The following is a 26,188-nucleotide window of genomic DNA, read 5'->3' as shown; positions in this document are numbered from 1 at the left end:
TTCCCAGATATGTTACCTGTCACTATAACAAGGAACTGCAGACCTTTCCACTGGGGACAATAGGGACTTTGCAGTAAAAGTCCTTGTGAACACAAGCAGCATTTCTAGGGATCATAAGAAGCTACAGAAATCCAAGCAGGTAGTGCATCATATACAGAGCTGTAAGAGCTGAGCAAATTAGTTGCCTCCTCAAAAGTCTGCAAATTATAACCTGAAGACACCAGGTTGCAACATCACTTATTTTCTATCTCTTTGCCCTAGTCCATACCATGAAGCTGTCCTTGGACTGCTGCCTAACTGTCCTAGTTAGAGCAGCCAGGAGCAGTTCATCACTGTGTGAGTGTAACCCAAACTGTGTATTCTACACCCTCTATGTCATTTCCCAGGAACTGTTAACAATAGACCATTTGCAGCAGCTGCCCAGACCACACCTGACCCCTCAGGCTATAGTTATGGGTGATGTTAACTCCCCTCCAGGGAGTCATTAGCACCTCCACACCCAGCGTGAGGGGTCATGTCTGCTAATGGGCCACCAAGGATTCAAAAAATATCTCATGACTCACAGTCACCCACTGTGGAACTCCCCGCCCTGGGAGAGGTACTGGGCATTCCCACTCAAACCTGAGTGTATATCATCTTGGAGTCTTGGGGCTTCTGGTACCACTCATCAGATCCAGAGGAGGACCAGAACCTCAACCGGACTGCAACCACCACTCTCGACCAGATTGCAACCAGCACTCTCACCAACAGGTCTTCCTCCCCTTTTACTTTGAACTGAGGGGGACCATGTGGGGCTCAGCACAGGGGCCAATGAACACTATTCTGTTCATGCCCCAGAGTGCTGGGTTATACGTCTGGGTTTTGCGGGTTAAAACCAATTGTTTGTCCGTATAATTGTATTATTGTATTGTTTTTTATTAAATTGTAACTCTGACTTGTAATCTCTCTTTTGAGTTGAGTTCATTTCTCCTGCTGGTTTACCTTTAAACCAGCACACTTACCTGGCTCCAGGAGGAGGCTACCCACTCAGCACAGGGCTTCCTGTTACAGTTCTGTGTGTCCACAGGGCGCTTGGACACCTGGGCACAGGCCTCATTTGACATTGGGACAGAGCTGCCTTTTGCTGTCAGGCGCTGACAGGTCACTCGCCGCATTTGGATGCCTCCACCACAGCTCCGCGTGCAAAGAGACCATGATGTCACCATCCATCTGTGAGAGAAAGGCAAACAGGTCAGGGAGCAGGTAGGTGCCACCATCTGCAGGATCACTGGCATCAGCAGGTCTTTATGTATTGGGCCAAAGACAGGCAACAATAGCTTGGTTCATTTAGGTGGCAATCCTCAAAGGTGCTGAGTGTCTCAGCCTCCCATAGTAGTTACTGAAAACTTCTCAGAAGATGAGAGCTGAGAAGAAAGCACAATTTTCATTAATTTATCTTTCTCAAGGCTCTTTGGGCCTCCAATTAATTTTCTAGCTCTTAAGGCTGTTGCTAGAGGCTTGGCACAGGGGTCAGGCATGGCTGTTCTTACACCACTGTACTGCAGACGCCTCAGTCAAAGGCTACAGTCACAATGCCAGCAAGGACTAGCCCAATAGCACCCCTTAACAGGGAAAACTATCTCTGTAAAGTTGCTGAAGTAGCTCACAGGCCGCTTTGAACTTGCTGCTGAGAGAGTAGCCAAAGGCCTGCTGGGTCCTGCTAGTGCTTGCCTGCTCTGTTGTACCCCTGACAGGTAGGATAATCCAGAAAAGCCTAAAGATTGCTCAGGGATAGTCGGCCCAGGGGACAAAAGACACTGTTCTCCTTTTCTCTTTAGCTCAGACCATGCATTTGCCAGCTGAGGCTGAGGTTCTGAACCCTTGCATTTAAAAAATCTAGTCTTACTAGCTAAAAGGCTGTAACAACAGAAAATAATAGTCCAATACATTTTGTTACTTTAAGGATCATTAAGCGAAACACTCATACAGTCAGGTTTGTGAAAGACTTAGGAATTAGGAAGAATGTAACTGATTGCTAGTTTCCTGAACAGTTTTATGGTCAAGTCAGAAGTTTGCTTCATTAAGTGTCTGGATCCTAGGCAGGATTTGTGTGGTTTTGGGAGTAAAATACTGCCTATCACATCCCTCACCAAAAGTGTTTATGATTACTTTACTAAATAGGGAATAGGCATTCTCCAGTCCCATGGAGAGGCATCTGTTTCTATTTCTCAGTCCTTTGCAGGTAATTAATTCCCATGGTCACAGAAACAAGTATAAACAAACATACTCTCAACAAAAACACTGGTACTTTTTTCAAGCAGTTTGGTGAGGTTGAACCTGCAATTTTTGCACTGGTCATAAAGCTCTGCTCTGCATGTCAATCAACTTTTATTTCCAAGCTTATATCTCAGCAGTTTCTCAGGAGTTGAGGGAGGATTTTGGGTTGTGTTACAATTTGGGGAAGGTATAAAAAGACATAAACCATTCCCATGGAATTTACTGCCATCAAAAACTGCTGCTAATGAATGGGTTTCATATTTCATAAAATCTCTTTTGGTTTCTTTCTGAGGACTCAGCTGGCAACTCAGAAAACATTTGCCTGCAGAGAAGGGTAGGAATATATTTTAAAAGGTAATTAAACAGAAATGTGCAATATACCCAAGACACAGAAAGAGTGGTGAATCTGTCCATTTCTCCTTGACTTGCTTAGCACCTCTCCTTGCCTAAGCTTAGACTCCCTTTGTTTAATACAAGTCTCTAATCACTGCTGAATGAGGGAAGTTGTACATTTCTCTTGAGATCCTGACTTCTTGTAAGTGCTTGTATACTGAAACACACCATATCCACACTGGAAATAAGGGAGAGGAGGGAGTGAAAACACAGAAAAATATGGAAAAAAAAATGCTTACACATCTCAGCTAAGGAGATACTGAATTGCAGAAGCATGACATTTTTAATAGGCAGGGGCCATAACACTATACTGACTCTTTGGATAGGCACTCAGGATGTATTCTTCTTTGCACCAAAGGTTGTCAAACAAGGAAAAGTTTTGTGTGGGGTAAAATCATTGAATCATTTAGGTTGGAAATAATCTTAATATCATCAAGTCCAACCATTAATCCAGCACTGCCAAGTCCACCATTAAACCATGCCCCTAAGCGCCACATTTACACAACTTTTAAATACCTCCAAGGATGATGATTCAACCACTTCCCTGGGCAGACTGTTTGAATGCCTGGCAACCCTTTTCATGATGAAATTTTCCCTGATAGCCAATCTAAATCTCTCCTGGTGCAACTTGAGGTCTATTACTCTTGTTTTGTCATTTCTTATTTGGAAGAAGAGACCGACCTCCACCTCACTACAACCTCCTTTCAGGTAGTTGTAGAGAGCAATAAGGTCTCCCCTGAGCCTCCTTTTCTCCAGGGTAAACAATCCCATCTCCCTCAGGTGCTTCTCACAGGACTTGTGCTCCAGATGCTTCACTAGCTTCTCCGTCCTTCTTCTTTCTTGGAGTCAGGGGCCCAAAATTGAACACAGGATTTAAGGAGTGGCAGAGGAAGACCTAAGTGTAGCCAGAAGTCTTTAAAGCTGTTCTAGATCCTTTGTGTTTAACAGGAATGAAAACCAAGGGCAGAGCGTTACAATTCCAAGGTAACTACAAGCTAGAAAACTCCAAAAAGAAGCAGATCTCACTCTGAGCACCCCTCATGCCAATTAGATCTGATGGGATGTTCCCATTTTACAAAAGGTATTTCCACTCTGCTAAGGAAATTCTATGCAAGTCCTGCCCATATCAATGTTCAGGCAACACAGGAATCAGAATTAAACCGCAAAGTAACTGCTAAACTGAGTTTCTTGTCTTTTACATTGTCTAACTAAACTGCTATGAAGCTATGTGTAACACAGAAAAGAAATGATCCCACAGGTTTTGGGTGACCAAATTCCTACATGTATAGTGCTCAGAAAAGGCATGATAACTATATCCAACATAGAGTGAGGCTGGAATCACCCAAGACAGCTCAACCTGGAATCACCCAAGACAACTCAACCTGTGAACTTTACTAATAAAAAGTAAGCAATAGCCTCTACTTTATTTTCTAACATAATTACTGAAGGAATGAACTCTGTTTCTACCAGGTACTGTCAATGTTTTCCACAGATTTTGCTACAGACTCCCAACTGTCTTGGTTAAGCAGTCATAAATTCCCTTTTAGCAATGACTACTCCAAACAGGCACCAGAGAGGCTGGTGCTTCTAAAAAGAACTCCTCAAGCACCTCTTAAATGTATGTGTGACATTTTTAATATGAGACATACGAACCGTGAAGGGCAGTCTCTTCTGTTGCATGCAATGGGCTGCAGAGGTGGCTTGGGTGTCTCTCTGCAGTACGATGTGTTGACTTCAGCCCCATCCAGCAAGCACCTCAACTGGGGCAGCTGCACCCCTTTGTGGCCACAGGAAGCCGAACAAGCTGTCAGTTTGTCCACTGACCACTGGTATTCTGCCAAAAAGTGTGAGAGAGACATGTTAACACTCAAAAACTGATGGCAGGAGCAAATCAGAAAAGAGAGAGTTGAAGACGTTCCCCAGGATGAAATATACGGACTCAGTGAAGGGAAGCTACCGACACCTACAAGGCACCTGATGTGAACCACTGACTGCCTCTGCTGTAACAAACCCACGTGTTGCTGCTTAGAAGCATTAGGCATGGAAAGTGCATAACATGGTGGAACAGTTAAGTGAAGCCAGATGACAGTGATGCAGCATGTTGCACCTATACTTTTAAAGGTGTGTGATTTAGTGAAGATGTGGTTAACTGCAGTTACTAGCAGTATCTATGAATCTATGATCTTAAAACAGTGTGTTTACCACTAGGTAGATTATACAGATCACCTATCCCAAAGATAAATGGGGGAGTTGCAACATGCTCAAAATTTTATGGCAAAATTGAAAGAAATGTTAAATTCTTACTACCCATCACTAATAATTTGGAGCAGCAAAATCTGCATATTCTGTTCTAATCCACCTGCATCACTTTGTTCTGTGGCTTTATCACCTTCATCTTATTTCTAGGATAACTATAACAATAACTGTTTCAGCATTTTTACAAGTGAAGGGTTTTCAAGAAGAGACTGTGAAACACTGACTTTAGCAGATTAACAGAGGGGCTTCAAGTTTTAGGGCTTTAAACTGTGATACCTCTGTCTTGAAACTTCTGGACAAGAAAATTGTCCAGACTCACCATAAGTATAGCTTGAATCAGTAAGGTGTGTTTTATGCTCAGCAGGCCAGAAATATCTGGTGTTGTTTTGATGAAACAAAACCAGTTTAAAAGACACTGTAAGGTACCTGGAAGTCCTGAAATAATAAATTATTATTATAAATAAGAAATATATAAATAATAAAGCACCAAACCATCTTTTTCCTGATGTACATGGCAATGGCTTCAGAGAGAAGTTCAGGATAAGAAAGGCAGTGCAGAAAAGCCCATGGAAAGACCTTTCCAGGGTTACAGGACTGAAACTGTAAAGTTACCTTGTATAGCCAGGGACATTTTTTGTGTGAGTGAGCCAGCCTCATTTTGAGCAAGGCAGCTGAATTCACCATCAGTGAAATCACTGACATTGAGTATCTGAAGAATCCGGCCTGCTGCCAGGAGATGATGTCGCAGACGGAGAGGTTCACTAGAGTAAAGCCAGGTGATATTTGGGGTTGGATGACCATCAACAGCACAACCTAAAAAACAGGGCCATGAAAGAAACCTGTTGAGTACCTAATGAATATTGAACTTGCTACAGAATTACATGCTCTGAAGTGGTCAAAGTTAGAGGGAGTAGACAATTCCATCCCATTTTCTCCTCATAATGATATCTCATTGTCCTAGTTAGAACAGCTGGGACCGATTCATCACTGGATGGGTGTAGCCCAAAACTGTGTATTCTATAGCCTTCCATGCCATTTCCCAGAAACTGTTATCAGTAGAGGCCTGCAAAATAGGAAGATGTTCCTGTCCTCATACCCTTTTATGGAATTCCCCGCTCTGAGGGAAGGACTGAGCATCCTCATACCCTTTTATGGAGAATGTATAAACTTGGAGTTTCGAACCTTTCAACCACTCATGGGATCCAGAGGAGGACTGCAGGCCACCGCTCTCAACGAGACTGCAGATCACTGCTCTTGACCAGACTGCAGATCACCGCTCTCAGCCAGACTGCAGACCACCACTCTCAACTGGACTGCAACCACCACTTTTCAACCAGACTGCAACCACCACTCTTGACCAGACTGCAACAGCACTCTCACCAACAGGTTTTTTCCCCTCTCCTTTTACTTTGGACTCAGGGGGGCCCAAAGAACACCACTCTGTTCATGCCCCAGGGTGCTGGGTTATATATTTGGGTTTTGTGGGTTAAAACCAATTGTTTGTCTGTATAATTGTACTTATTGTGTTATTTTATTAAATTGTTATTCTGACTTATAATCTCTCTTTTGAGTTGAGTTCATTTCCCCTGTTGGTTTACCTTTAAACCAGCACACTCATAATGATAAATAGTAATTCTGTAATAATGAATACCTTCTCATCTGCTGGAAAAAAAAATAAATCCAAAAGGCAGTGAATCAGCAATATGAAAAATCTCAGATCAATTATTATTTATATTAGGCCTTCACATGCAATACAAACAGAACTTGGTCTCCAAAGTTCCTATTTAAACCACATAGCCACCTTCTTCTTCTTTTTTTTTTTTTTTTAATTTTGTTTTGTTTGTTTGTTTTATTTTGGTTGGTTGGTTGTTTCTGGGGGTTTTTGGTTGGTTGGTTGGGTTTTTTGTATTCAAAATCTGAAATTTTTGATACACAAAAGTCTTGTTAAAAAACCAAAGAGCCTTTAGAGGTTTGTTGCTGTTTTGTCACAGCAATGGGCAATTCTCCAAGCAACAACCAACCAAAACCAGCAACTGGAAAGCCTTGATGTTCTGAAGCATTGTGTAAAGTCCATGCATCATCAGCACAGCTGATGAGGATCAGGTTCACAGTGAGTTCTTTGCCTGTTGACCTGACAGGAGCATATCTAGCAGACTCTGTGGCCCTCATACCAGCTGTGCACTTTGCCAGCTTCATGACAAACTGCAGAAAATTTATGAGACTGGTATAACTTGGGAAAGGCAGCTAAGTTGCCTTACCTATTTCCTGGGGGGAAAAAAAGAAAAAAACCTAGGTGATTTCCACGGTGCAACCCATCCACACCAATTGCAGGGGTGGGGAGCCAGAAACACCATGTGTAAAGGACAGCATGTATTACTTGGACTGCTTGTGGCTTAGGCTGGTCCTGCATTCCTGTGCCTGTCACTGACCCATGAAAGTCCTGTCTAAGTTTCTGTGAATGCAATTTATACTGATTGTTAGTTTGTTATACTGAGGCTTTATACTGTTTGCTTACATTAGTACGTATGTGAATGAATGACTCTATTGTATACAAAATCCCTTCTGAAAGAAGTGTACTATATAAACAAATATAATATGAACAATCACACCAGCACTGTTCAAAAGGAATGGGATAAAAAAAGGAAGAGTACAAATTTAAAACACGAAGAATGGAAGATTGTTCTAAGATTAAGGAATTATTCCATCAGCTGATTGTCATCTCCACATAATTTGATTATTAGTTATTAATCACTGAGACAAATAAGGATGTGAATATGAAGTCTCCGTAACTCCATTACACAACGAACAGACACGGCAATGTGACATTTTTGTTACTGCTCTTCCTTTCATTCTTGTCTATCCACCTGAGGAGAATCTTAACTAACATACACTAAGCAAGTATTATTCCTACAAGAGAGATAAAATGACTTATAGTTGCTGCAATGAAAATTTTATTTAAATATACATTTCTTTCCTTAAGGATTGTCTGTATCTTACTGAGGTGCCTGTCACTGCAAGAATAAAAATATTATAACCATTTACCCAGGAAGGCTGAAGACTTTGATTTTCAACCATCATCAAGACCAAATCTTTGAGACTTGAGGAACAGGTTAGTTTGTTTAGGAACCCTTGCTATCCTTTTTTTGACTTTGGTCACACCTCTAAACTAACATTAGGGGATCGGGCTACCGTAGTCTTTATTTGTGTGCCTTCTGCCATTAATCATACCTCCAATTACACTCTTCCTATGATAGAAGATGCTGCCTTGCCCAATTTTTTTTATTTTCTTGCTTATAAGGCAGAAGATTTCACACAAGATGGAAGATGCAATTGGTGACCCATGGCATGCACCAGCCATTGTCACAGTGAGAGGCAGATCCAGGCACTGGGGAGAAACCATCTGCCACTCAGGATTATAAACACTGGTGCTGTCACTGGTGCAGTGGCTACATGAGTCTTTGCCGTGTCTCCTCTTGCTGTCAAACTCTGCCTGCATCCACAGTGGAGAAAGGTGTAGGCTGGCTACAGCTGCCCTTTGAGGCTTGTTCACTCTGTGAAACTGGTGTAGCAGAGAGCAAGGGCTCCCCAGCAGAAGAATGACACACATAGTAGGCTCTGCAGTTGCAATGACCAAGTTGCACTGGAAAAGATCTAGTTAATGCAGATAAATGTTTAAAAATAAGGAAAAAAAGGAAAGAAGAAGGCTGAATGAGAGAGTGTAAACTGGTCACAGTGGTCTCACCTCTTCCCTTTTTTTAATTTTTATTTATGGGGGTGAAGAGTCTGCTATTTGTTTTAATTTCCTTGGCAAGGTCTAATGCAGTTTTATCCTTGACAGTTATCTCTACCTAGCATTCATATCCTGGCTACAAAGACACAGCATTCTTTGCCGCTCAGTCCTTTTTCCTGTTTTTGTAAGCTCTCTATTTATTCCTGCTATGTTTCATTTTTTTGTGTTTTTCCCACTCTTGTGCTCAAAAAATAAGTCATGCAATTTCCAGGATACTCATTCTCAAGTAAATATGACACGAAAGATTTTAGTCTCATAAGTTTAAGGCTAAGTTAAAAACAATGGAAACCAAAGGAATATACAGGAAATGAAGAATCTTAACAATAAGTGGCTCTATGGCTTTTGCCTACAGTATTCTAACTTTTTATAGTTACTTGTCTTTTAAGATAATTGTAGTGATTTCCACAGGTCAGCATATAGTCATGACAACTAACAAAGACACACTGTGAGCTCAGTTTTACTGTCTGCATTTGCAAACAGCCTGCATAATGTAAATGAAGAAAGCAGAAAGGTCAGTTTGATGTTACACACAGAGGAACTGAAATTGACTTCAGCATGCAAATAGTCCTAGTTCATGCTGGTTTTCTTTTAAAAAATTAGTGTCAGGAAAACCTATACATCTTCCTAGTACTGAGTATTTTACTTGCCTTATGTATTATTTCTTTTTCCAAAATGTACGTATAAAGTATTAGCTAAAGGAACAGCCAGTAATTGATAATATGGGGGAAAACCCTCAGAAGCTACTCCCTAGATATGTTCTACATGAGTAATTATTACTTAACAATAAAACTTCACTAACACCTATCAATCACATTTCACAACTGCCATTTCCTATACATTTCCCACAGGTATGGATGTATAAGTTGTGAGATAATGTTTTATGCATAGGAAGTGAGAACTAGAGTACAATAAAGCCCCATGTTCCATTAATATCCCCTTGTCATCTTCCTGAAATAATTTTAATACCATTTAATGCAGATTAATAACAGTTTCTATTTCCCCCATCCCTGTGGACAGTGCTTTATCCTTTCAAAGCCTCACTACCTGTCCCTATAATGACTGAGAAGGAAAAACTGGCTTTGTTTCCAGATGGTACAGCTTTAGGTTATTGAAACCCTTGGGAAGACGAGCAGTGAACACATTTTTGGGACTTTTTGAGCAGTGAAAGCTCTAGCATGAGAGGGCCTTTCTCCTTCAGTCCTTCTTAAGTAGAGAAAGAAAATATTGCCTTCAGCCTCCTTTCCAAAGTCTAGTGGGACTCTCAATTCGTTCAAAGCCAGGATGAGTCACTGATGTGCAAAAGCTGGGGATACAAACAAAAATCTAATAAAAATAACATCTTCTAGTAGGGAAAATATTAATATTTCAAGGATAACAAGGGGGTATTTGGAAAGGGAAAACCAATGTTTCACTACAGTGTTAACAATTTCTTGACGGGAAAGAGTAAATACACACTGCAGGTCAAATTCAGCCCCCCATTACAGCTTTGCAGCAGTTTCTGAATGACTGTAGCTGCAGAAAGACTCTGGGCTACCACACTAGTGCTAGGAGAACAAAATACAAAGGGTGCATCACTTTTTCAATTGCAGACTTGAATGACAGAAAAAAAAAAAGTGCAGAGGCTGTTGATTTTTGGATTCCTTTTTTTTAGCAGTCCAATACCTTAAATCAACAGAACTGTATGGAAAGTAATGGTAAAAATGTCAAGCAATTTTTTGCAAGTATTAAATACATTTCGTAATGTAAATACAAAAAATACAGGATTGCCTATAAGAGAGATATCTAATCTTAAAGTATAGATTATTTCTGGGCTCTCATATTTATCTAGCAAGTAGCTCTCTAATTTACTATTGACTTGATGATTAGTCCCTGGCAATATTTCTAATCTTTATTAAAGATGAAATCTGAGTGAAGAATGCAGGTCAAGATCAGGTAGTTTCTTTGAAATTTCTTTAAAGGAAACTGTCCTGCAGTCTGACCTCAACAAACTATTTCGCTTTCCAACTGCATCCCTGAAGCTGTTGTGCTCTGGGAAGTAAACTTATCTTTCCCATTCTCCCAGCACCTAATCAAGAGAAGTGAAGGTGTGTTCAGTCTTACCTTAGGCCAAACCATGTGCCAGCAGTGCAGCTGGACATCAAACTCTTGCCTTAGCCTCAGGCCAACACTTTTATATTCAGAAGTTATTTCTTAAATAGGTAGAGGTAGGTCTGGGTAACATGGCCTAGTTGTAAACACACATTGTTGTATACAGTTGGAATCCATTGGTATTAATGTTCAACTATATGTTTGTAGTTCAGTTTTACACCCTTGCTATTCATCGGTGATCACTCTTTGCAAAACAGACAAATGTTTGTGCTGCACTGGTTCAAAATATTTTGAATTACCAAAAATAAGGCTGAATTTGACAAGAAGTAAGCACACTGATTTGTTAGGGACTGCATGTATCAGGATATCACAAAGCATGATAAATGTAGGACAGAAGTTCACAGAGAACTTCAGCTAGACCTACAACCCAGAAGGCCTATGTCCCTGCCTCTGCAAGTCACAGACATATACCTATCCAAACATAAAAATGAGAGAGGACAGATGATTGCTGACTACTATCTGAAATGCCTGGCAAAGACGGAAAGAAGGGGTTTTGGCAGCAGTATTGTTAATTACATTAAAACTGAAATAAAGCAAGCTAAAAAAATGATTCTGAGTTTCTGTGTATATTTTACTGAACTCTGATAGAAAAGTGTTGTAGACCGCAATACATGGTGTTAAAGCAATAACTTTAATGCAGCTACAGGACTTGAAATATGATAGTATTTCCACTCTAGCCTCTGCATTCAGGGAGGTAAAGTATATTTTCAAAACGGAAACCAGATTAAGAATTAAATGAAGAACAAAATGCTCAGAACAAAATGTAGGTAAGCCACAGATCAATCTGAATAGGTACAAGCTTGGTGCTTGTACTGCTGTGTTGTGACTGACACTGTGCTGCTGTGTTCACACTATGCAGGTGAAATCACTGGCAGGGAGAAATACTTCCCCAATTTCCTGTCATACTTGATTTTCTCCTTAGATGACTGAAATGAGAAATGCATGTTAAACTTAAGGAAGTTAAATTCAATTCCATCCTGTATCTAACATAAGGATGAAAATTTGACAGGATGTATTCAACTTTTAAAATACAATCAAACCAAATGAAGGTAGCTAAAATCCTGTCTGAAAGTCACGTGTGTAAAACCTGTTGTTGCTGAAGAGGCAAAACTAAGAGACGTCTTGATAAATTTATCTCATGGGAAAAGACCTTTCAATATACTACAAAGTGCAAATTTAAACAGACATTTAACTTGGGTTGTTATGCAAATTAGTTCTCAGTGCTTTCACACATTGAATGAAATAAAAGTTATAAAAGGTAATGTGACCTGAAGAAAGAATTAATGTTAGCGTAAGTATAACCTTTACTTATAATTTTTTAATGGTGGTCAAATAACATGAATTTATGCTAGACAAGGAAAACAATGCATTTAGGAATTTTTGAAATGGGCCAATTCAGCTGATAACAATAGCATCTTTAAAAAAGAAGGCATTTAAATAACTATTTATGGCACCAAAGATGCAGTTGAAACTCACCATACTAAACACATGCCATAGTTTTTTACAGTTCTTAAAACACCTAAACCAATGCCACACATATTGTTGTTATTAGATATTACTTACATAGCATTGTAAATATACATGGTATTCAACAAAAACTGAGTCAGGCTTGTTCCCTGCCGCACAGTGGTTGTAAAAAGTGCTCTTAAGTACACAGCCACATGGTGGGCTCATTAAAATGCAGGGCAATTTTCAAGCTCTGGTAGTAATACCATTTGCTAAGAGTTTGTCTGGCAACAGAGTCCTACACACCAACAATAAAACTAATAAGGACTGGGCTGAATTCAATCAGCACTGGCAAATCACGAAACCAAAGCCTACAGAGATAGATACAGCATGCTCAAATGACCACTGAAGCTAACTCTGATAGGTTTATTCAGTGCATGGCAAAGGCAGAAAAGGAGTAACCTTAACTATAAACTTCTACCCCACTATTGCTACAGCACCAGGTTAACTCTACAAGTACATTTATGGGACAGAAATAACACTCAAACGAGGCACGTGGAGTAAGCAGTGAACAACACTACTGTACAAGGACTTCAACAACAGATAGAGCAAGATCTGGCACATAAGACAATTACCAGGTTGTAAAGGTCAGTGCTGCTCTAGAAGGTTTTCTGTATTTTTTAAACCAATATAGACTTACTACATCCTGAAATAGCATCTCCCATAACTTCCTGCAGCACTAGGAAAACAACAAATGCAGAGCAGAGGAGGTGGAGGGAAGACAAGTGTGGGAAAGCCAGTGCTGCTTGCTCTAGAGAGGCTGTAAACTTCTGTCCTATTAACAAAGTGCTGTAGTTGTTTGGAAGAGGTTTGAGGACCATCATGGAGGGAGAGGTTGCTTCAAAACTTGTAATGGATAAGTCTTTTAGTCAACAGATCAGAGATTCCACAGTTTGAAACTCCCTTAACACTTACTCTAGAACAAAGCTTAAGTTGTGCAAGAATTCAAAGGATCTTTTATGTGAAGGACTGGCAGAATGACAGGTTTCCAGACTGGGACACCTCTGGCAAGTTTAATACCCCTTTTTATCCACCAAAATTTTCTTCAGTGGAGCTCTGCATCAGTTATATATATGTTAGAACAGAATCTAGGTCAGTGATCCCGGTAAAGCTTAGAGACACAAGTTTGAGGGCCACAACTCTTACAACAAACTCACAGTTCAACAGATATTGCCCCAGAGGCCAGTGATATTGTTTTATATGGAAATAGTTTGGACCACTGCTGCAGAACAGTGGTTTTCAGATTAGATCATTCATGGCACCAAGCAGCAGGCAGTAAAAAAAAACAAGGCAGCAGATTGCCTAGAGGATGTCACTCTTTTGACTTTGCTTTCAGAGATTGGCAGTGGCTGGACTAGTGTCTGATTGCCTGAAAAAACCCCACTGTATCAGTGTAGTCAAAATGTTTGACCAAGCGGAGGCATCATCACCTACTTTTTAAACCAAAATGTACAAGTACACAGGACTTGCAAAAGAAAAGCCACACATTTCAATGCAATGCTATGGTGTAGTCTGCTGCAAAAGGAAGATGCTGCAACACTGTAGGAACTTTATGCAATATTTAGGATGTAATCAATGTGACAGCATCAGATTGGGGAATTAATTGCAATAATAATGGAATACTCTTTATATTAATTTTAATTCTAATATTTACAGAAATGTCACATACCTACCTGGGAATTCTCATAAATACTGCGACAAGGCAGATTTTTCATGGAGAAAAAATGGAAGGAAAAGGATAAAAAAATTAGAAGGACAGATTAGCCTATGAATGCACCTCGTACTTTACTCTCATTGCACTGGAAGTAATGTTAATATAAAATAAAGTTGATAAAAATATTCTTCAGCATTAGAACTACTTTTCAAACATGATAGCAAATTTATAACAGAAAATAAGGAGAAAAAAAGACATTCTGCAAAATAACTTCTCAGAAAGTCATGATTTTATCTGACTCCTACTGCACAGCTTTTGCAGCTGTCTTTTTCCTTAGGAGAGCATAGACATCAGTTTAACCATAATTACTAATGAGTTTTCTCTTTGATGACTCTGTGCAGATTGTAAATTATTTTGCATTTCTGCTTCCAATTTTAATGCAGCATTAATTCCCAAACTTAAGAAAATTTAAAGCAGGCTCATGGTAGAGATGGTAAGGCAAAAGGCTGTAAAGGAAAACTTACATTTCAAGAAGTACTTTTGTTCTTGAGAATATCAGCACACATTGCAAGAAATTTGTACTGGTGAGATCAGTTGTGTTCATCTGGGTCACTTACTGCTTTTCACACTTATTTTTTAACAAGTTTCAGTCTTATGAGCCAGATGTTATGGCTCAAAAGCAAGATATTTAGCAAGCAATTACAGCATTCTCTGGCTCTGCTGAAAGAGTTTGATCCTGACATCAGCCTACCTATAAATAGAGACTTTCTTCTCCTAAAGTAGTCAGGTGCACATTGGACTCACTATAATGCAACAAAGAACATTAAAAAACTTCTAGGTTAATTTTTCTGTTGAGTGTCACATCTAGATAATTCATAAATCTAAAGGCAGGCAAATACTACTCACAGGTTTGAAGTGTTTCCCACTGAAATAATTAAAAAAGACTGACCCCTCCCTGAACTTTGGGCCTTGGCTCTAAATGCAGTTGGAACTGTCAGAATAAGTAATTTATTCAAACTCAGAAGGCTGGCAAGGTGGTTCCAAGCAAGGTGGCTACCATAATTATATTCTTCCATTCTGCTTTTGGGGGAATCTTTTGGGCATTCCAGTGTATCTACTGGAAAATGAGTGGGAAATATTATTGCCAGTAAAAGAAAAATGAGAGGGAAATACTGGTTTTGGTAAGAGGAAATCCTTTATATCTTTTCAGTGAAAAGTTTTTGTTACCATTTTGTCTTAGAAACAGCTCCATTGCAAACGTTGATGTCTGCAGAACAAAAATTTGTAGTCAGCTCTTCATTGTCACAGGTTTACTTATTCTAAAAAACCAAGCAGGGAATTTTTCTTTCCCCTGCATCACTGTAAAAGAAAGACGTTGAACAAGGGAGGGGCAAGGGGTTTGCCTAAGGTAATAGACACACACAAAAGAACAAACTAGCAGGCCTGGATTCCAGACTGATGGCTGTCAGAAGACTCTGTGTGTGGGGGGTAAGTTGTTTTCTCCCTCTCCTTGGGAAACGGCAGTCACTTCTCTTCTGCCCTGACACAGAGAGGGATGTGGGTGGAAAGGCTTTGTATTTGGCCTGGTCATGTGGCTGTTTTCTGGCTTCGTTTTCCTGCGCCCTGTTCTGCCCCCAGCCCGGACCTGTTCAGACTTCATTGGAGAGGCTTGACCCACTTGCAAAGGAACTTTTTGGGGAGGAGGTCGCCCTCTCCTTCCTCCGCTCCTGTGTTGGAGGCAGTTGGTGATCATCGACAAAGGGGGGGGAAATCCTGGCCACAGCCAGCTGCAGACAGCATGAGTTTCATGAGAAGAGCCTGGTTTTTCCCCTTTTCTCCTTCCCCTTCTCGGTGTGGGAGGGGAAATCTCCATTTTCAGCTTCTCCTGCACCGGGGCCTCACACAGCGACCGCCAGAGCCCAACAGCGCCCCCTGCCGACCAACGCCGAGCAACTGCAGGCTCTGCACCTCCGGTGATCCAACAGCGCCCCCTGCCGATCGTGGTTAGAATTGCACCAAAAGGAGGAAAGTACCGAACTGTTTCCTTTTTGAAGGGGGTTTTTGGGTACGGGATTATCGTTTGGTTGTTTTTGTGGGTTTTTTTTGTTGTTCTGCCACTACGCATCTATCCTTTAATAAAAGGCTGCTATTTTTTCTTTCTCCATACTTCCTCAATTGGAGACTCTTAATTTTGCATTTTTAATTGCTTAGAGGGAGGAGTTTGGTCTTCCTCACAACTCACCCTCCTTAACAAAACACTTCAGTCTCATTAAACTGAGATATTCACATCCTGAAGCAGTAGTGAAATTGGCAGCTAGGCTGTTCTAACTCTGTTGTCATTGGCGATAATGTATAAAACCAGAAAGAAATCTGCTTTCTAGGACTATCTTTGCTGTGCTGACAGTAAAATCATGTTCTGATTTGTGAAGTGAGTAAATTTGATATGGAAGTAATCAGAGAGAACTAGGGAGCAGCAATATTTCCTTTTTTTACAACTGACTGTACTTTTCTGGTCATAAAAAAGTACACTTTGTCATCTAACTTCACAGTCATTTTCAGTATCTCTTACAAATAAGGACTTTTTTCCCCCTAAATACACAAAATTGGATAGATGCAGCATAGCTTGGAAAAGTAAAAATTCAGAGTCCTAAGCTGGGGATGACAGCAGGTTCACAGTGAGTAAACTGGAGAATATGCAGTCCCAAGAGATGAAAGAGATGGGAACTAGACTTCAAATAATGGACTTTTCCCCATGGGTTTACTCACATTTTCAGATTCCTTAGAATAACATTCTCCTTCAACCTTCTTTACTTCATTCCGATATTTATAGGGAGTACTACATTTCTATATTCCTAGAAGTATTCATTTCTCAACTTTATTCCCATGTTCCTGCAAGAATCCTCACTTGAATTTATTTCATATATAGATGTCAAAGTCATTAAAGCTTCAACATTCACTGTGCAACACAACAGTAACACATTCAGTATTTTTTAGTAATAAGATAAAGAGATATTTTTATATCATATTTTGTGTCTTTTGCCAAGTCTGATGAAATCTCCAATAATATCACAATATATTTGAGAACTTGTAGTGAATCCTCACCAGGATTTCTAAGATCCTCAGATTTCCTCACTGAAATGTATTCAAATACAAGAAACAACAAGCTTGAACCCAAACGAAAACAAGTATTCTTGATAGGCCTTTTCTGCAGGAGTATTAGAAGTCAGGAACACTGTATCCTACAACATTGGTTATGCCAAAATTAACATTTACAAAGCTGAAGACCTATGGAAATGTGTCCAGGGAGCTGTGTAAAAAAACTCAGTGATATCTGTAGCATAGATAAACTAGTGAAAAGAGTAGCGAGCTCAGGATGTTCCTTTAATTCCAAAAGATAACACCACAAAGTAATCAGAATTGACAGAAGTCAAATGGTTGTGAATATTGCTAAAGCCCCAGAATTCTTATCTGGTGACAAACAAAAGAATTCCTCTGTGAGGAAAAGAGTAGTGTTTCTTATAATACTTTTGTTACCAACATTCAGGAAAACAAAACTGAAAAAGTCACAAAGTCAGAAACTTTAATAAGATTAAGATCTAATGTGAAAATCTTCCAAAATATAAATTGGTGTCGCTTCAGAAATTTACTGTGTTTTATATTATATGTAATGTAAAGTCTTCTTGTGTGTTTGCCATGAACCAAGAATCAGAAAGTGCATGACAGACCGTGGCTCATCACTGATTGTCAGTTTGCGCTACTGTAAATCCCAGAAATATTCCCAAGCTCCCCATGGGTGTTCTAGCTTCTGCTTTGAGGACAGTCCTGTCCTTCAGATGTGTGATCTGCAGATAATGCAGAATTGTCTACTACTCAACCTGCCAATAAATGTGACAACTAAGGAAGACTGCAGTACTCTGCACATACTTCCAACATTTGTGAAAGAGCATGGTAAGCAACAATCTGTGTAAACCACTATTGACATCATGCTCTCTAATTGCATGATGAGTTGAGCCTAGAAAGCTCAACCCTTTAGAAGCAAAAGAAGTACATAAGACAAAAATGTTCCAGTAAACTCATGCAAAAAAGGTATATTACATTAGATCTTAATGGGAGGGTTGCTGACTCCATTGGGCAGGGCACAGATATTTTAACAGATATTTTCTTCTATAGCGAAGGCACACAAATGACTGCTGAATGACCTTTGACAATGAGAAGGAAGACTTGCAAACCAGATATTTGTGTTAAGACCCTTTATCTTTGGCAACTTCCCTGAAATTTAAGTAAAAGAAATCCAGAGGTGATGAGTCCAGAGACCAAGTTAATAATTTCAAATGGTTGAAATGATGGTGGAAGCATTGCACAGTTCCACTTTGCAAAAGACAGTGTATAGCATGTATGATAAGCTGAAGTTCCAGTTCTCTCCTTTCAACTAGGTTGTCAATTGTTGTTACATTTTATACAGCACTAATTTCCAAAAAAGTTCTCATTTGCAGCTTTAATCTTCTGTTGCTGTGCTAACATTTTCTGTTTGCGTTTTTTTTCCCCAAAACATGAAACCAGTGTTTAGTGAACTTTTGATGCCCCTTTTAGTTAAACCCTGGCAAATTATTCATGAATTTATCCAGGTTTCTAACATAATTTTTCACCTTTGTTGTCTTTTAACTCCATTTAAATATAATGTTTATCTAACAAAGCTTACTTATCACTCCTTTTCTTCATGTTTCACTATTCTTTTGCACATGTCCTGTTTTCCTTCTCAGCAAATCCTCATATCTTTAGATTTCTAAATAGCACGTCTAATTCAATGCCTTTTGAGTCCCAAGATACCAGTGTCTGTCAGCAGTAGCACAGAAAAGGGACTTTATATATAATAATTTATGTACCTCAAGTATATGTGGGACATCCAGAAAGTGTAGAGCAAATGATGGAAAGAATCAATGGACAGCTTTCTAGTTGACTGGATAGCCCGTTCCATGCTGATTTTTCACTAGAAAAAAAATATCTTGGAAGGTCTTCCCAGGTTTTAATAACAACAGGCCTCAAATTCAGATCAGTAAAAGTCCAGTGAAGTTGAAGGGACTGCCTCAAGAATGAAACTGGCTTGCTCTTTTGCTATTATAATTCATGGAGTTTCCTTGACCCTGAAGTGGAACAGCAGAGTACAAGGCAGCATGGCCAAATGAAATTGATCTGGAGGTTCTTGTATACAGGCAGTGCAGAACACCCTTTGTGGTTCTATTACTGCTTTCAAACAATAAAAGAAGCCCTACAACTGCTAAAGACCTCTTTTTGGAAATCTGAGAGGAAATGGATGAAACAGGAGTATGACTCAGTCTTACATCACTGAGTACAATAAAACCATATTAAAAATGATTTATTTGATGCTAATTAATATCTTCAGGTATTTCCTGAAGACTACTTCAGAGCAGTTTTTGTACAAGCAGAAATGTAAACCAGAGCTGCATGCTAAAAGCCATAGCATATGTATGCAGAAGTCAGCATTTGGGAAAAGTAAACCAAACAAAACTGAAAACATAAACAGAAAATCTCTACTGTGAAAACAAAATCTTAAAATTGCTACTAAATGTAAGGAAAGAATCCTTTGGAAAGTACACAGACCTATAAACACTCAGGACATCTACAGATCCCTTGCTAAAAGTTTCAGATCTCTACCTCTAAAAAGAGATATGATTATTCTGAAACTGTATGGCTTGACAAGTTTTCACCATATGCAGTAACAAGGTCATTAGAGAAGCTGTTTGGCTATCTGAGCCTGACAGTTGCAAGAGGCAGTGTGTGAAATTAAATCATGACATAAACATACCCTGAACTTTAGAAAAGGATGAGATTCTCTCTGCAAACAAATCACATCCACAGATCTGAAAGGATTTACAGCATATAAAAGAACTTGCAGTGTAAACAGGATAAAACATATGGAAGGCAGAAAATGACAAAAAGAAGAAAAGCATTTCATTGGGAATCATTTCCTTATATGGCTTTATGCAAACATTGGTTGTGTGATACAATAAAGAGGAATAAAATGACCAGATTGAAACAGAGAGCTTGCAAGATCAAAACATGTCTTGAGGGATAGGCAAAACTCTGGAAAAGGCTCTAAAGAAGAAGGATATACAACATGAGTAGCAGACATATGGAAAGATGACTACCTAAATGCAGAAGAAAAATTAAAACAGAACAATCAGTGTTTCTTCTTTTATATTAACTGGCACACCAATTTGCGACATCTTTGCACTGAATGAGATTCCCAGCCCCTCAGAGCAGGGACTGCTTCTTACAGGGTGCTACAATGGTGACCTTATTCAGCACGCAGCTTTGGACTAATATGCTTTGGACTAATAGAAGGACATCCTTTTTTTAAAATGAGTTTCTGAGTTCTAAGAAGTATTTGGCAGTGATTATGACTGAAAATGCACAGTTGGTCTGATGTCTTTTGTCCCAGTGCCCATGTCTGGATAACAGTATCCTTAACTGTAACGGATAACCAGATGCATAACTGTAATATAAACTCTAAACCCTTAATAATCTAAAATAATCTGAAAGCACTTGACTTACCTATGAGAGCAGAGCTCCCTGGACTGACAGTCAGTTTTGTTCCTGAAGGAGAGGTCAGCACCAAATGAGTGCTAGGCCCAGCACTGGAAAGCACTGCTGTCAAGTCTTCTAGATAAGGAAGAGGTCGTGGAGGCTCTGGTAACAGATTGGGAGACTGAAGTGATGAGCAACACTATAGCAGAAAACATCTTGGGGACAAGAAAAAAACCCCACCAACAACTATTGCTGCATTATTTGCTGCACTGCAACACAAATATTTCAGAGGGACAGATTTAGCAACTTTGGGCAACTACTGAAAGTGCTTTGCCTCATGTTAGGTAAGGCACTGGGGAAAGGATTAAAATAACATCTGGGTCAATATAACCACAAACTAAAAAAATTCTCTCTGAGGGCTACCATGGCATTCTGGTTGACCCTTTTCATATATGGTATCAGGAGATACAGCAGCTTGGAAGAAAGAGCAAATTTATACAGCACAGAAGCCAAATCTAATGTTCATGGTAATTAGTGAAAAACTTTTCAATGTCTGCTACAACCTGGATCAAGCTCTGATTAAATATGGTTATAACCCTGCCAAATCCTGTGGTATGCTTAGGCAGAGCTCCAAAGGATTAAGAGTTCAGAGCTCAAGACGATCTGTCTATGCTGAGAACTGCAGGATTTAGTTCTTTACTAATCATAATGTTATTTTAAAAATTGACTGTAATGCCTATTATCCCAATTCTGTTTGTCATGAAAATGATAGGATATTTGATTTACATGAATGGTGGCTTCATCCTCTTTCAATTAGATGATGGCACACGTTAGGCAAATTTTCTACCACTGATAGCAGTGAGCACCAGAAGTACAGGTCATAGATGCTTGAACTGTTTTATTTCATCAGCTAAAAATGTCATTTGCTTACAAACACAAGCAGCTTGCATAACTCACAGTAATTTACCATCTTTAAAAGCTAAGCTGTTTATAATGATCAGAAAAGAATTTACCAATCATGTGGGAGTTTTTATTTACAGGTTGAAACTCAGCTGGGTTTTTTTTCTGATTTTTTTTTTCTTTTTAGACAGATTCTAGAGTCAGTCTGGATTCATAGGAAAAATATGTTAATTTTCATTTTAGTATTTTCTGTGAAACTGAGAAGTCTCATTTTAAAACATATTCTGGAAGCTCATTCTAGTCCTGAAAGATGAGAACTGTAACAGATGCTCTAATGGTGTTGTACCAATTAGAGAGATTAGGGTTCAAAATTTGAGACTCCACTATCAAATGCACTCAAGTACTTAAAAAGTTAGGTTGGATCATTCATCTGCCAGGCATGCAGAAATGACAGAAGAGTTACTAGGAAAGGAAACCCCTTACCCACACATCCAATTACCACCAGGTAACACTTCAACTCATATTTCACAGCTGACAATGTCTTTTCAAATCACCCAGCTGGGCTTTCTGTCTGTTGTTTAGAAAAACAAGAAAAAGTAAACTTCACCATTCACTGAACTTGGGAAGTGCTTTTTAAAAGTGCACTGGGTTTATGCACCCATTGTGAAATGAGTCAGTATCAGACAGCAAGGTATGGAAAGACTGCTCAGCAAAGGCAGAGCACTTCACAGGGAAAAAGTGGCATCACTCTTATTTCAAGAGAGTCACTTTACGATATGATTAATAAATGCTTTTCTTATCTAATAAGTCTGAAAGAGTTAAACTGAATCTCTTGGGACTGGGAGGTGCAATCCCTGTGCTTAGACATTTTCTCCTTATCCATCTTCCTTTTACCACCAACTTGCTTCAGCTGATGCTGCCCAGAGCACAAATGCAGTCTGATTCTCTTCTTAGGACAGGGCTGCCTGCATGCCATTTCCTCTTTCCACAACGTCTGATTAGTTCTTCGGTCTGGATGTGCCAGTAGCCACATTACTATTGTTGCAAGTGGAAAATACCCTGGACTTACCAAGAACCAACAGCTGGGAGCTTTCAGTTACCTCCCCATGAAGATTGGCTGCCTTGCAGGAGTATAACCCCTGGTCTGACAGAGAAACATTTGCAATTATCAGCAACCCATCATGCAGGTGGTGAGCAGAGAACAGCTTGACCTTGTTCTTAAACCAAGTAACTTTTGCTTCAGGTACACCTGGAAAAATATTGACAAAATTTAAGATAGGTTAGAATTACAAGGCAAAAAATACTTGCAAGGCAAGTAGTGGGAGAACAGGAAGAGATAAGGATGTAGTGGTTTGGATCTTGTTTTCTCCCCAGAGGCTAAGAAAAAGTGGTAACCCCCAAGGGGTGGAAACCCCTGGAAGTTTTGAAGTTCTGTCCAATGGGCGCTCCTGCAGAAATGTAAACATACCACAACCAGACCGGAAAAGAAGAGTTGTAGTTGGGTAGTAGGTGAGGTGGCCATGTTGTAGGAGCCATGAGGAAAGGGGCCCAGAGCCCCTCGGGACCTCTGGGGCCTCCCAGCCCCTGGCTGGGGGAGCTGCAGGGACCTGGAACAGCATAAAGCTGGGCTAGGTGCCTGTAGTTATGCCAGGAGATGTTTTCCCCAAACTGGGCAGCGGCCGGAGAAAGCAGCAGCCGGCACTGACCAGAGAAACGGTGGCAGAGAGCCAGAAGAGATAAGACGGAGCAACAAAGACATGCAGCACTGCAGAGAAGACTCCTGGAAGGAGAGCCGAGGAAAAGAGAGCCCGCAGCAGTTACAGAGTTCTGGGGGTAAGAACTGATACCAGACCCCCCAAACTCCTTTGATCCCTCTGAGAAAAAGAGGGAGATTGGACTCCTATTTTGGAGAGCAGTTTTGGACATGCAGCACCAGGGAGAGAGAGAGAGGAGCTGTGAAGCTCAGAGCGTCCTGGGAAGCTGGACCGGGACGGAGAGGAATGTGGAGGAGGGCTTTGCCCCCCCACTGCCTTGAGGCAGAGCATGGAGCTCTGCAAAGGGGAATTTGAATCCCCTGAGGAAGGGACTTTCACGAAGATGCCCCTGCATTTCGTGATATACCTGTGGTGACGCAAGTCTGGTCCCTGCTGGCAGTCCATAGGTGAGGCCTTCGCTTGGACTGAAGGAGAGCCGAGGGGCTTGGAGACCCCCTTGTGTGTATTGAACAGAGATCCAGCTACAACAATCCAGTTACTGCTGCATGCATGAGATGAGGAGACCTGCTGCCTTAGAAGAGACTCCTGCTTGGGACTGGAAGGGATCTGTCCTCTTTTCCCTCCTGGACTTTTATTTGGAGGGGAGATCTGATCCATTGTAAATACATATGTCATGGTAGAGATAGTTGTGATCGTGTGTATAATGTGTTATAGTATTTATTTGTACAGTCATTGTAATATATTCCCTTTCCCCCATTCTGAGTCTGGTTGTGTTTTGTCTGGAAAAAGCCATTTCACATTGGGTTGAGATGTGGGAGGGGGAATGGAGCTAGGGAATTGGATTTTGGGGCTATCTCAAACCATGACAAAGGAGTACTGAAAAGAGTAAAGAAAAGGGGGAAGGGACAATGAAGATTTTTTATGGCCACAGTCCTTAAGAGCAGGGACTCAAAAAAAGAGAATTAAATAAATACAGAGACAGAAACAATTAATATGCTTATTGCAGGCAGCTGCTCAGACAGTCTTAGTCCAGAAAGGCAGATTCCTCTGCACTTCATTAGCAGCAGAAGAGAAAGAGGTTAAAAGTAAGACCTCCTAAATGTTGAGGTATTGCTGTTACGTTTAGGAAAGAGGTACTGTACCTACAAAATGTCCAGCAACTCTACAAAACCCTTTTTTCTGAAGATAAGGGAAGATAAGCAGTGTGTGTCAGTGGGCAGCAGTTTCATTTTCTTTTGAGCTTCCAACTTCAGTGACACACACAATTTCAAGACAGCAACAGGAGGCAGCCAGCACAGGGATGAGCAGGAGCATTTCAGTCGGTTTTGTTTGGGTAATGGGGAGATGATAGAAGATAGAGAGCTGAGTGTTTGCTTTGCAGAAACATCAAAGAGACTCAGTCTGAGAGGTGCTAGCTGGAAACAGAACTCATTTTGCTGCGCAGGCAAGACTTTAGGTAGGGAATAGTTACCCAAGTCTATTCTTCTTCACCTTTCCCCTCCATCACTGTGCATGTATCCAGCACAAAAAGGCTAACTGGGATATGTAGCAAGCAGAATTGTGCAAGCAATCAAGACAATTCTGCTAAGCCAGAGGCTTTCAAGGAAAAAAGCACAGCAGTAGAAGAATCTAGCAGTGGTGACTAGTTTCCAGTGCCACAATATTCTTATACTAGTGAACTGAACATCAAAATCTGGTATAGCTGATGAATAACACAGGCCCATAAAGCAAGGTAAGAAATAGAAAAAATATAACATCCAGCATGTAAGTGAAATACAGAGGAAAGGAATGTTTAGGAGAGTTAAGGAAGCTTCAAAGTGGAACACAGGGGGACAAGCATATAAAGGAAGGATGGTAATATATTTTGTCACTCTTCCAAACCTGTTCTGACTTAACCATCACCATGTACATGACATTTTGCAGAATGTCCTAAGAACTAGATTTTTAAAACTGGTTCCTTCTTTCATTTCAAACTGTATTTTCAGTAATAGTTTGGCTACACTGCTTGAAGTTCCGGTATTCAAATCAGTATCTGCAAAATTCAAGTGCTGAAATCAACAGAAGGCTTCCTAGTGATACTGGTGTGAACCAAATTACTCCCACATCCCATTTGGAAGTGAAATTGCCCACAGTAGTAAAATCATCCACATTAGAAATGCTGCTGGCTTTCTGAAGCTTGGAGGAAGTCCTTCAGCAGGAAATCACAGACATCTGCAAGGCTCCTGTGTGATTTTTGGTGGGTTCCCTTCTGACAGTTTTGAAGAAGTCTGGGATTGACCACAATCACCTAACTATGGTTAAAAAATATAAGCTTTTGCATCTATAGACAAAGCAGTTATGTCAAGTGAAATAACATTAGTTTTCAAGCTTGATTAAAACCACAACACTGTCTCTATGGTATAACCAAAACAGGGTTTCATCTTGACATAATTCACATCACTTAAACTCTAATGGTGCCAATCAAACTCTAATGCATCCAGAACGATTTTGTTTTCCCTTGTCTTACAGTTAATATCTACAGATTTCAGTTCAGAACACAGATTTTGACAGTTCCTATGCCTTTCCTAAGAAGTTAAAGGGCAATATGAAATGATTCCATAGGCTCTGGTAGTGTTCTCTTCCATTACCTCTTGTTTTTAAGAAGCCTTCTCCAGGTGTACCAATACCTGTCAGTAGCAAGTATATATTTATGTTCCTTAACAGAAAAAGCAATTTTAGAAAATATCATAACTGATCCTTAATATTTCTCTTAAAAGTACTTATTTTACTGTCTTGCTGACTCTCAGTAAAGATATGTCCTCACAGGAGCCAAAACATCACAATCCAATACATGCGCAGTTCTGTACTACAGACTATACAGCACAGTGATAGAAACACCATTTATAATATTGGGATTAACCGTCATCAAATTCTGATTTAGAATAATTCTCATCTGTTGTGCTGGCTCAGGACATCCTTATATGACTAGAGGGAAAGTAGTAGAAGGAAAAAGACTATAACTTTACAAGACTGTGAAGAGTTTTT

The 26,188-nt window shown here is 40.0% G+C and overlaps 1 protein-coding gene across 6 annotated transcripts in view; it reads right to left on the bottom strand.

The window, feature by feature from the left end:
• ADAMTSL1 (ADAMTS like 1) overlaps positions 1 to 26,188 on the bottom strand; it is a 393,783-nt gene that overhangs the window by 5,082 nt on the left and 362,513 nt on the right. For all 6 annotated transcript variants that reach the window (XM_027634671.1, XM_027634670.1, XM_027634672.1 and 3 more), the window contains 5 exons: positions 22,519 to 22,698; positions 20,577 to 20,711; positions 5,518 to 5,718; positions 4,303 to 4,483; positions 1,002 to 1,209 (listed from right to left, as the gene is read on the bottom strand). In XM_027634671.1, coding sequence (XP_027490472.1) covers positions 1,002 to 1,209; positions 4,303 to 4,483; positions 5,518 to 5,718; positions 20,577 to 20,711; positions 22,519 to 22,698 — 905 coding nt within the window. The remainder of the gene's footprint in view (positions 1 to 1,001; positions 1,210 to 4,302; positions 4,484 to 5,517; positions 5,719 to 20,576; positions 20,712 to 22,518; positions 22,699 to 26,188) is intronic.

Source organism: Corapipo altera, unplaced genomic scaffold (genome assembly GCF_003945725.1).
Source record: "Corapipo altera isolate COAL_440 unplaced genomic scaffold, ASM394572v1 61411, whole genome shotgun sequence".
In the NCBI taxonomy this organism is placed as follows: domain Eukaryota; kingdom Metazoa; phylum Chordata; class Aves; order Passeriformes; family Pipridae; genus Corapipo; species Corapipo altera.
This window is presented reverse-complemented; position numbering and strand designations above follow the sequence as displayed.